The sequence below is a fragment of the Galleria mellonella genome, unplaced genomic scaffold, assembly GCF_026898425.1.
Source record: "Galleria mellonella isolate WM207_F2 unplaced genomic scaffold, CSIRO_AGI_GalMel_v1 utg778, whole genome shotgun sequence".
Lineage (NCBI taxonomy): Eukaryota > Metazoa > Arthropoda > Insecta > Lepidoptera > Pyralidae > Galleria > Galleria mellonella.
This window is the reverse complement of record NW_026442150.1, coordinates 710,689-722,454: the sequence shown is the minus strand read 5'-3', so window position 1 is coordinate 722,454 and position 11,766 is coordinate 710,689. Positions and strand designations below refer to the sequence as shown.

The window sequence follows — 11,766 nt, the reverse complement described above, 5'->3', positions numbered from 1 at the left end:
CTTTTCATCAGGTAGCCGTCAGCTTGTTCGCCATTTTAAGTTGTATAAATAAAAATGAAATAAATAAATACCTATTAAACAAGCGTATATCACAAATGTGAACAACACTAACTGATGCGCCATGTTCTACGAAATGGACAATAATTCTACCATTTTTACTAAGCACCTACTTTAGTATTTATAACGTAATATTGCCCGCATACAACGCTAATGTTTTAATGTGGGTCCAATTATCTTTGCTACACAAGACAATTATCTTTGGTAAAATATAAATTACTTTAAATAAACAATTTAAAAGTACAATGTAAGAGTTTGTTAGTTACTTCTTAGCGTCTTTTTTTTAATGGATGATAATGAAATGGTAACCCCGCGGGACTTCGCCTGCGCTAGGTATAATGGTAACATCACCAAAACCTAACTGCGGTTGCCAACCTGCTTGTTAAACGTGGCAACTACTGGAAAAAGTCCCCTTCTTAGGAAGGTTTATGGTCAGCAGTGGACAGTTAACGGCTGATATGGTTTGATGATGATTCAGAGCCGTAGCTAGACCCAAATTTAAGGTAGGGCAAGAACTTTTTGGTAGGGCAGAAGCCAAATTAAGTGACTTCGGAAAAACGAATCTGTTGTATTTTCTTGGCGCTTTTTATTTTAAGATAGGACATTAGGCATTTTAAGGTAGGGCATTGGGCATTTTATGTAGGGCATTGGGCATTTTATGTAGGGCATTGGGCATTTTAAGGTAGGGCATTGGGCATTTTAAGGTAGGATATTGGGCATTTAAAGGTAGGGCATCAGGCATTTTAAGGTAGGGCATTGGGCCTTTTAAGGTATGGCATTGCCCAATGCCCTCCCCTCCTAGCTATGACCATGTGATGACTAAATTACTGTAGGAATAGATTAAATTATAAATAAAATAAATGGATTGAATATAAAAAAATATATTTATTATAGACGGTACATTCATGTTTAATATTGTAAATTTATTTCCTATAAATAAATTAAACACAATCACTGTCTCATTTTACAATAACACGAGTTATTACAATTTACAATTTTAGTATGATATGTATCATAATTTTTAAATCTGGAATATTTTTTATTTTTGATTGCAAATTTTAAAATGTTGACTCAAACATTGGAACAATCATTGAGCCAAATATTATATTGGATGTTAGACAAACATTTATACATTATACAGATGAACATAGAAATTCTGATGAGATTAGGATTAGGACTATTATAGGATTAGAATTAAGGAATAATTGAAACAAAACTTACTGTTGTTCGTCACAGAGAAAGGTAATATAAAATTTTAACGCTTCGAATTTGGATCCATTATTTGATCTAATGTTTGGACAAATATTTAATCCAATGCTTGTATATATTTGATACAATATTCTTTATATATTTGATGTAAAATTATGATCATTGTTGGATGGAATATTCCAGTTCGTAAATTATTGTGATGCACAATTATTAATAAATCGTATTATTGTAAAATTAATGTAAATATTTGTTGTTTGTATTATTTTTCGTCAACATTTTTATTATATACGTACATTATAATACTTGATACGTGTTAGGTGGTTCTTATAGAATTATAGAACCATACATTTGGTCTTGGTTATATATTCTGCCCAGTGTATCTACCAAATTTTGGGCGGTTCTAAGTTATGCCCGGTGCATTCTTTGCAGACTGACAAATGCTATGTATAGACTTTAGGCAGTAGTATGATCATCTTTAAGTATTTAACATACATTTAAATCACTATCTAACTACACTTTCAATATTAATTCGGTTAAATATTTAGTCTTTTGAACCAACATTTGATCCAACATTGAACTGACATTTGAATCAATGTTGAACCAATATTTGTATCAATGTTTGAACAAATATTTAACCCGAATGTCTATACCAATTTTTGATCAAATGATTGACTGTATTTCTTACAATATATTTTTTTATATTTGACACAAGTAAATAATTGTGGTATCCAATTGTAATTTTTAATAAAAAAAACTTTTTAATGCAAAACTTATTTAATAAATTGTCATTTGTAATATTTCTCGTCAATATTGTAATTATATACATAATAATACTTGTCACATCTCGGATAGTTCTTACAGAATTATAGCGCCGTGCGTTTGGTCTTGGTTATATGTTTTGCCCAGTGTCATCTAGCAAACCTTGGGCGGTTCTAAGTTGTGCCCGGTGCATTCCCCGCAGACGGACGTCATGTACGCGCTCGGCAGGAGTATGACCGTCTCCAAATACTTGACATACACCTCTACATCCGTATCGATAGCTGTTATTTTAATTGTATTGTCGTTTTGTTGAATACTGTAGATGGAAAAAATAAATAAATAAAGTAAACCGTTGTATAAAATAATAAAAATATTAAACATTTACTTAAAAATCTTTAATTCACTTATACATTTTTAATGGTGATTAAATTAGTTTGGGATAAACATTGAATAAATTTCTTGTTCTTTGGCAAAGAGTCATCAAAATCGGTTCAATATTGCGTAACATAAACCAGATAAAGTTTTAAATATTATGGTTCTATTCGGGATTCGATCCCACGATTTTCAAGATCATAAATTAATATGGAAACAAGTGAGTCTCTGACCTTGACCTTCAAGGTCAAAATGTTTATAAGAAAGAAAAAAAGTTCTATGATGTTGAAAGCCATTATTTTAACCCGAAATTAACTAAATTTTATACGTTAAAGGTCGTCAACATGTTTCGAAAAGAAAAATTTATTTTTACCTTAAAGGTCATTTAAAAAAAAGTTTATTTGTAATCTCGAAAATTACAAATGTGGTGTGAAAAATATTATTTTTTTCGAATTAAGAATACTGAATACTAATTTGATATAACAGCGACAAAGTTTTTTTTGTTTCGAAGGTTTACTGACCTTGACTTGAAGTTTGTAAGTATGTAACGTCAAGGTCGTGACCTTTAAGGTCCTTACATAAATTACACATAAAAATTATACAAGAGTGACTTACTGAAACTTATTCGCTCCGTGCTTATCGTGCACCGTCCCAGGATCGTACCCGGGACCCTCGCGCCTCACCTCCACGTAGTGCCCGCCTGAGTATACAACCAACGAACCATGGGAACGGCGTATTACTGCAAACCTGTAAGAACAGGGGGGAAGGGATTGTTAGTAATGGGGCCCCACTGCCAGCTTGCTAGTGATACACACTATCAGGTCGACCTCCACGCGGATTTCTCTGGAAACCATCTTTTTTTTAAACCACTGAGGTGGCAAATAAGCATACGGCCCACCTGATAGTGAGCGGTTACCGTAACCTATGAACGCCTGCAATACCAGAGGTATTACGCGCGCGATACCGACCCTGAAGAAACCTCTTTACCCCCCTTTTGAAGAACCCCATGCTGTAGTCTCTTCGGGAAACCTCGGCAGGGAGCTCATACCATAACTTGAGTGTTCGTGGGAGAAAACATCTCTGAAACCGCGTTGTACGCGACCATTTAGGCTGTAGGGTATGAGGGTGAAGTCTCTGTCGATGGTTAATTTTAGTGGAATTCGTCAGGATGTGCCAACTGACCTGCTTTCATCCTCACCTATCATCCCTCACTGGTGCCCCGCCAGTGTATACCGATAGCGCGGGCAGGGTCATCATTTCATTATCACCCATTAAAAGAACCTGTAAGAACTGGGGGAGAAGGGTTTGTTAGTAATGCGATCTACCAGTCCCATTGCTAGCAATATACCCTGTCAGGTCGACCTCCACGTGGTCCCTTCTAGAAACCATCGTGCTGAATTCCAGATGTGTTCATCACGACGGGCTAACTGACCTGCTTTCATCTTCACCTATCATCTCTCACTGGTGCCCCGCCAACGTATACCATTAGCGCAGGCGAGGTTTTTTTTATGGATGATAATGAAACGGCAACCCCACCCGCGCTATCGGTTTACACTGGTGGGGCACCAGTGAAAGATGATAGGTGGGGATGAAGCAGGTCAGTTAGCCCATCAAGACGAATTCAACAAGAAATGTTCACGATGGTTTCCAGGGGGAACCACGTGGAGGTTGACCTAATAAGGCATATTGCTAGCAATGGGACTGTCAAACTCCATTGCTAACAACCCCTTTCCCCCGCGCAGGCAGGGTTACCATTCCATTATCATCCATTAAATAAACTAACCTCGGTCTTGTGGAACAATCTGCTAAGACAACGCTCCGTTCACATTTCATCGGAGCCAACTGTACCACAGTGCTGTCCAAGGTCTGAACAATGCCTTCTTGGAGACGGCATTCCTCTGAAAATAAAAATATATTTATATAAAGAATAATTTAAGTTAAAAAAAAATTACATATTTTGTAACGCAATTATAATTTTAAACGCATACACGATCGCATCTTTAAGTGAAAGAGAGGGACAGTGTGCGAGAGAGAGGGATGTATGTATTACTTAAGAACAAGGAGTTGCATAGAAGGAATGATAAAAAAAAATGTGAATCATATGGTTGCCTCCTTTTATGAATTTATATCAGGCTAGTGTTTAGTGAAAATGTTTGATATGTCAATTATTTGTCAATGTCAAATTTTACATTACTAGATTATATATTCGACACAGTTTATGTAGAAAGTATGCAAGCAGGTTGTATCTGAATTTGATAGGGTTATACGGCCTTATAACATTTATTATACACTGGCCTGCTATGAATTGACAATTTTATCACTCCTTCTATGTAATTCCTTGTTCTTAGTACAGTCCTTTTACCTTTCTGCTGTATCATTGTATTGCGGAGGACATTACGATTTAGAAAAATGAACTAAAAAGACGAATATTTGTAAAGAGGAAAAATAAAAGTTCTATTTAAAAAAGTTCATTTACGGAAAATATCAATCCCACATTATATTTTTATTATTATTATTCGATTTCCATCTTGCAATCCTATTGCGGCATATAAAAATCACGTTAAAAAAATAGGGGTTGATCGTAAAAAAGTGAAAATTTGAAATTGTATGTATTTTTCAATGTTAAATCATAATAAAATAAAAATTAAAAAAAATGTTAAAACATAAAAAAAAATATTTAGGGTCACCCTTATCATCGAGGGGTATGAAAAGTAGATGTTGGCCGATTCTCAGTACTACCCAATATACACACAAAATTTCATAAAAATCGGTAAAGCCATTTCGGAGGAGTTTGGTAATAAACACCGTGACACGAGAATTTTATATATTAGATATATAATACTAGATGAGGTAGTCAGAGGTATATGTCGATGTTCCTGTTGTGGTAATATTCAACACGCCCACGTTACGCCGAGCGTATTAGGATCCAATGTTGCTGGGGACGAGCCTACCGCAGTCATTCAAATTTGGTTAATTTTAAACCGAGTTAATTTATAACAGACTGTACTCTGTACTGTATCATCAACATCACCACTGTTATCATCACCATATCAGCCGTTACCTGTCCACTGCTGAACATAAGCCTCCCTCATAGACTAGCACAAGGAACAGGGCATTGGCATTGCAGGGATTTTGCCAGTAGTCGCCACGCTTGGCAACCGCAGTGTAGTTATGAGGGACGCTGCTGCTGCTCCTCCATAATTAACCATGGTAAGGTATGTCCCCCTATAATTAATCGTGGGTATACCTTATACTCCACTCAGCCGTTATCCTTATATTTTTTGTAATAATAACTCAGGTCATATAGGGAATTTTGAAAAAAAAATTATCACAAGCCACTTGCCACTTGGAAATTTAAAAAATAGGTATGAGAAAAAAAAATTCGAATATAAAACACTGGCCAGTTGTAATATGTTTCAAAAAAGAATTATTCACGGGTAAAAACTCCGAACGTTCCATTTTCAAATTTCCCTCCAATTTGTCGCCGGTAACAGTTGGCGGGGACATGGATAAATAACTCACGTAATAGTTTTCATTACATAAAGTTACATTTATCTTTTTTTATGCAATTCAGTATGGCAAACAAGCTGACGGCCCACCTGATGGAAAGTGGTACCTGTCGCCTATAGACATGAGCAGTACCGTGGACATAACAGAGTATACTGTTTCGCCCATGATAACTTCCATGTGTTGCTATTCCTGAGGACTCAGGTGTTATTCCTCTGTACCCTGTAAATTCGTAAATATTAAGGATTCACATGTGAAACCCCGAGACATGGTTAGTTAATTAAGAAAACTTACTGTATAGTCCAAGTTTCTTTAGCACCTGCTTGTTGGTCCAACTGTCCAAGTACCAGCCTAAGTCCGGAGACTTGAACTTTATTTCTGAGGCGTTGTTCACCCTCAGGGTCGCTAGACCGTCTTCCTCCTGATTATTTAGAAATATTCCTTCATTATCACATTAACTGTGCACCGTTGGACATAGGCGGAGGCCTAATGGCAATTCCAAACCAAAGACTCCTCTTTGGGTGGTATTGCCAGTAATTGCCACGCTTGGCGGGCGGATTGGCAATCGCAGTTAGGCTTTGGAGATGTTTTAATAGAGATGCTGCCCAATCCTCGACCGTTAAACTCCTTTAGTCGCCTCTTACGATACCCACGGGAAAGGAAGGGGCGGTCCATTCTATGCCGGGACCACACGGCGGAATTATCAATTTAGATTAAGACTTTAAGATTATGTTACACAAAAACCGACTTCAATTCAAGAAAGTTTTGATTAAAAAAAAAACTGAATTACTAAAAACAATTTGATGAAATTTCCATGGAATCAATCAACCTGTAAGTATAATATCCTTTCAGAAAAAACAAGAATTTTCCAAATCGGTTTACAACTGACGGAGTTATGAGGTAACATAAATGAAGATTATTTTGTTTTTTTTTTTTTTTACAACACAGGGAGCGAACGAGCATGCGGCTCACCTAATGGTAAGTGACTACCTCCGCCCATGATCACCCGCAACACCAACGGCATTGCAGGTGTGCTGCCGGCCTTTTAAAAAGGAATATGCCCTTTTCTTAAAGGTTACGATGTCGTATCGGTTCGGAAATACTACTGCTGGGAGTTAATTCCAAAGAGTGGTTGTGCGTGGGAGAAAGTGCAAATGAATTGAGTGTCTCCTTATGTTTGAAGTCGGTTGAAACCTTACCTTTAAAATTCCAGAGAACTGCATGTTCATATCGTTGGCAGCCCCCGACTGTTGCAGTACAGCGACAACACTTTCTGCATTGAATGCGCTCAATAAGCTCACCAGTGGTACCTGAAATATGCAGGGGGAGACTTTGTACAAAAGTCGTTTGTTTGGCCACCTTTGTCTTATTCATGTTTTTATCGTGACGCAGTTGTTTGCATGGCTGTGTTTCTGTTTAAAGGGTGGGATATGGCAGTGAATTTACAGGGTACAGAGGAATAACACTTGAGTCCTCAGGAATGACAACGCGTTATCATGGGCGTTATCATGGGGTTATTATGGGCGAAACAGTATACTCTGTCATGTCCACGGTATTGCTCATGTCTATAGGCGACGGTTACAGCTTTCCATCTGGTGGACCGTCAGCTTGTTTGCCAGTTTATTTTTCCATATTCCACCATATTGGCATGCACATCATCATCGTATCAGCCTTTAACTGTCCACTGCTGAACATAAGCCTCCCCCTTGAGGGGTTTTCCAGTAGTTGCCACGCTTGCTAGGTGGGTTGGCAACCACAGTCAGATAATTTTAATAGATATATACGTTTGTATGTTTTATCACTTATATATCCGATTGTATTCTGAGGAATTGTTTGAAATGATGCCCACGTCCACCTTTTATCATCACTTCGTACCCTATCGACAGGGAATTTATTCTCACACGCTTGAACCTAAATGGTCACGTACAGTGCGGTTGCAAAGGAGTTTTCTCCCGCGACCGCTCAGGCTGTGGAATGAGTTCCCTGCCGAAGTTTTGCCTAGAGTATGGGGTTCTTCAAAAAGGATATATTAAGGTTCCTTCAGGGTCGGCAACGTGCACGTGACACTCCTAGTATTGCAGGCGTCCATAAGCATCGTGACCGTTTACAATCAGACGTGCTTTATGCTTGTTTGCCAAATTTATGGTATAAAAAAATGTAATATTCTTTTTTTTCCCAACTCGAAGCTTGTCTAAAAGAGATTGCTTTAGCGATAAGACCGTCTTTTGTACTTCATATATAGGTACTTATTTTGTATTATTCTTTAAGTGGTGCAATAACGAGTGAATGAATGAAAAACACTCACGTTCTTGGTAACACCGTCGAAGGCGAAATATCTCTCTTTGGAGCCGGACACGTTCCTCGGTCTACCATTGTAAGCCAGCTTCATCATTTGCGTGGGGTCCGCGGTACACGTGGGCTTGTTGTCCAATTTCAGGGTCATATGGCCCTCGTAATTCACAGGGACACTTGTTATATCGTGATCTAAGCTCTTGTGTATATAATCGTGCTGTTCGAAGCAAATCTGAAAGGAGACGAGAATGTAATAGAAGTTTATGCTACTGAGAATGGCGAACAAACTGACAGCCCACCTGATCAAAGGTGATGGATGATAATGGAATGGTATATCTCCTTTGGAAAATATACTCTATATCCTAAGGAGATAAAAAACATCGCTACAAAGAACATCTTAAAATTCCTATCTCTGATAGGAATTAGGAGCGAGCTTTAAAAAAGAGCGAGCACAAAAGATCATAGAAAGGTCGTAGTGTCACAGGTTTTTCTGCCTGAAAAAGCCTGTCTTCCAATAATAATAATAATGGGATGGTCACCCTGTCTGTGTTATCGGTATATGCTGGCGAGACATAAGTGAGTAGTGAAAGGTGAGGATGAAAGTAAACAGTTGGCTCATTGTAACGAATTTATCATGATCAATTATGGTGTTTATGGTGTGTTAGGGAAATCACATGGAGGTTTATCTGATTTATTATCAGCAATGGGGTTGGCAGATTCGATTACTTCAATCCCTTCCTCCTTCCTCACTTGATGGACTACCACTTTTCATCAGGTGGGGCATTAGCTTGTTTGCCATTTTAAGTTGCAAATACAAAATCACCATTATTATATCAACCCTTACCTAAGCCTGTACATAAGCCTCTCCCTTAGAAGGTTTTCCTAAAAGTTGCCACGAGTAATTTAAAAGGAAGTCTGCTACACATCCCTCGACTATTATGTTCTCTTAGTCTCTTACGATATTCACGGGAAAGGAAGCAGTAGCTCATTGCATGCCGGGATCACACGGCTAAATACAAAATGCTTACCGAAAAGTCTGGAACATCTGCTTGATGACCTTTCACTGTGTAAAGAACAGTAGTATTCTCATCTTCAGTACGAATTTTGAGATCGGCTTTCACGTCAACTGAGACAGCTTCGGGTTTTTCATGGCTGCAACGGAATATTACATTTATTTTTGACGGGCTTGGTAGTCTAGCTAGTGTTTTTATTGGATGAAAATGGAATGGCAACCCCGCATGTGCTATCGGTATCCGCTGGCGGGGCACTAGTAAGGGATGGTAGGTGACGATGAAAGCAAGTCAGTTCGTTCTACCGCTTGTGCAACGGACTGTGCTCAGAGAAATCGTTCAATATTATGCCCACAGCCACTTTCTATCTACAGCTCGCCATCGACAGGGAGTTCACTCCCATACCTTAGAATCCGGATGGTCGCGTACAGCGTGGTTTCAGAGATGTTTTCTCTCACGAACGCTCAGGTTATGCAATAAGCTTCCTGTCAAGGTTGCAGAGTATACTGTGTCGCCCATGATACTCTTCACTCATTACAATTCCTGAGGACTAAGATCGTAAAACATATAAAACAAATTTACCTGAAATACTTAACTTCCGAAGATAGATCTATCAGCATCCCATCGTCCCAGAAGTCCGTGGTGTTCAGGATTTTGACTGTTATGTCCAGGACTTTATCATCAGTGGTGATCCGTTGTGGGGGCAGCAGGATACCGCAGGAGGACGGTGGTGGCGATGAGCTTTGCACCATGCCTTTCAGGAATAACAATGTCTGCTTTAGGGAAGTCAAGATCCTGAAGGCAAAAACGAGAGGGAATTAATGAATAATGCTAACAGCATTAAGCCCGCCATTTGTATTATATTTTTATTTAGTCAATATTATCAGCCATCTAATGTCCACTGTTGAACATAAATCTCCCCCTATTGGGAGGGTTTTGCCAGTAGTTAACACGCTAGATAGGCGGGTTTTTTTGATGGGTGAAAATGGTATGGGTAACCCCACCTACACTAACGGGATACGCTGGCGGAGCACCAGTCAAGGGTGATAGATGAGAATGAAAACAGGCCAGTTAGCACATCATGATGAATTCACCAGGAATTAACCATGATAGTTTCCAGGGGGAACCGCGAGCAGGTCGACCTGGTTGGGTATATTGCTAGCAATAGGATTCTCAGTCTCCATTACTAACAATCCCTTTCTCCTCAGATAGGCGGCTTGGGAACCGCGGTTAGGCTTTGATGTTTGTTTCAAGATTTTGTTTCAAGAGAAAAACTGCTGCCCATTCTTCGATCATTAAGTTTCATTAGTTGCCTCTTACTATACCTATTAAAAAGGAAGGGGTGGCCCGTTCTATGCCGGGACCATACGGCTTTAAAGTATCATCATCATCATCATAACAGGCAATAACTGTCCACTGCTGAACATAGGCCTCATTTTTGGAGAGGTTTTTTTCTATACAACTTAGAATGGCAAACAAGCTGACGGCCCACCCGATGGAAAGTGGTAACCGTCGTCTATAGACATGAGCAGTACCATGGACATAACAGAGTATACTGTTTCGCCCATGACACCCCTCTATGTGTTGCCATTCCTGAGGACTCAGGTGTTATTCCTCTGTACTTTGTAAATTTAGCAGTGGATTTTATTAAAGTATAAATGATATCCGCCAATCCGACTTCGATCAAACTGTTTATAATTACTCCTCTCCATCCAAAGGTTGTCTGCAAGAGATCGCTCTTAGCAATAAGGCCGCCCATTGTTGTCTCACTGTGATCATTTCTTGTAATTGTTTGTATCTATAATAAGTTTACTATTGTAATCTTATGGAGGTAACAATAAAGAGTGTCTAATAATATTACAATATTCTACTTACCCCAATTGGTCGTTATTGTATGCGAACAGTTGGTCCAATAACTCAAAGCCTGTCACCTCGTGACTGCAGTCCGAGAAAGCATCAGTTTCGACCTTGGAAATGGCAAAAAAAATAAAATAAAATAAGAGTCTGTTCAACAGAAAAAATCGACTTAATTTTTTTTATGCAACTCAGAAATGGCAAACAAGCTGACGGCCCACCTGATGGAAAGTGGTAACCGTCGCCTATAGACATGAGCAGTACCATGGACATAACAGAGTATACTGTTTCGCCCATGATTGTATGTACATTTATCTTAAAATGTATTAATGTATTAATCTCAAAATGCTTATTTAATTTACAAATTATTTTTGTTAGATCAATGCACCGCCATTTGCTCTCTCTTTCTCTCTCTGTTTAGTGCAACGGTTGACTGGTAGAGAATGCCGTCAGGTATTAAGTCCGCTCTGTTTTATTTTATTTTATTATACACAAAAGTATAAATAAATTAATAATATACTTATTCATATCTTTCAGCTAAAAAGAGATTTTTTCAAATCGGTCTAGAACTGACGAAGTTATGAGGTAAAAAAAAAAACAATCGAATTGAGTACCTCTTTTTTTCAAGTTGGTTGAGAAACTATACCAATAAACTGAGTTGTGACCATTTTGTGTTACTATGGCGCACGTATGAAAGAAGGAAATT

At 38.4% G+C, this 11,766-nt stretch overlaps 1 protein-coding gene across 2 annotated transcripts in view; it reads right to left on the bottom strand.

Moving 5' to 3' along the window:
- Positions 1-922: 922 nt before the first annotated feature.
- Positions 923-11,766, bottom strand: part of LOC113510482 (uncharacterized) — a 39,647-nt gene continuing 28,803 nt past the window's right edge. For both annotated transcript variants that reach the window (XM_026893941.3, XM_026893948.3), the window contains exons 21-29: positions 11,082-11,173; positions 9,789-10,001; positions 9,225-9,348; positions 8,210-8,428; positions 7,104-7,214; positions 6,199-6,325; positions 4,181-4,295; positions 3,013-3,144; positions 923-2,341 (exon numbers count right to left, since the gene is read on the bottom strand). In XM_026893941.3, the coding sequence (XP_026749742.2) occupies positions 2,179-2,341; positions 3,013-3,144; positions 4,181-4,295; positions 6,199-6,325; positions 7,104-7,214; positions 8,210-8,428; positions 9,225-9,348; positions 9,789-10,001; positions 11,082-11,173 (1,296 nt within the window). In that variant the 3' untranslated portion in view covers positions 923-2,178. The remainder of the gene's footprint in view (positions 2,342-3,012; positions 3,145-4,180; positions 4,296-6,198; positions 6,326-7,103; positions 7,215-8,209; positions 8,429-9,224; positions 9,349-9,788; positions 10,002-11,081; positions 11,174-11,766) is intronic.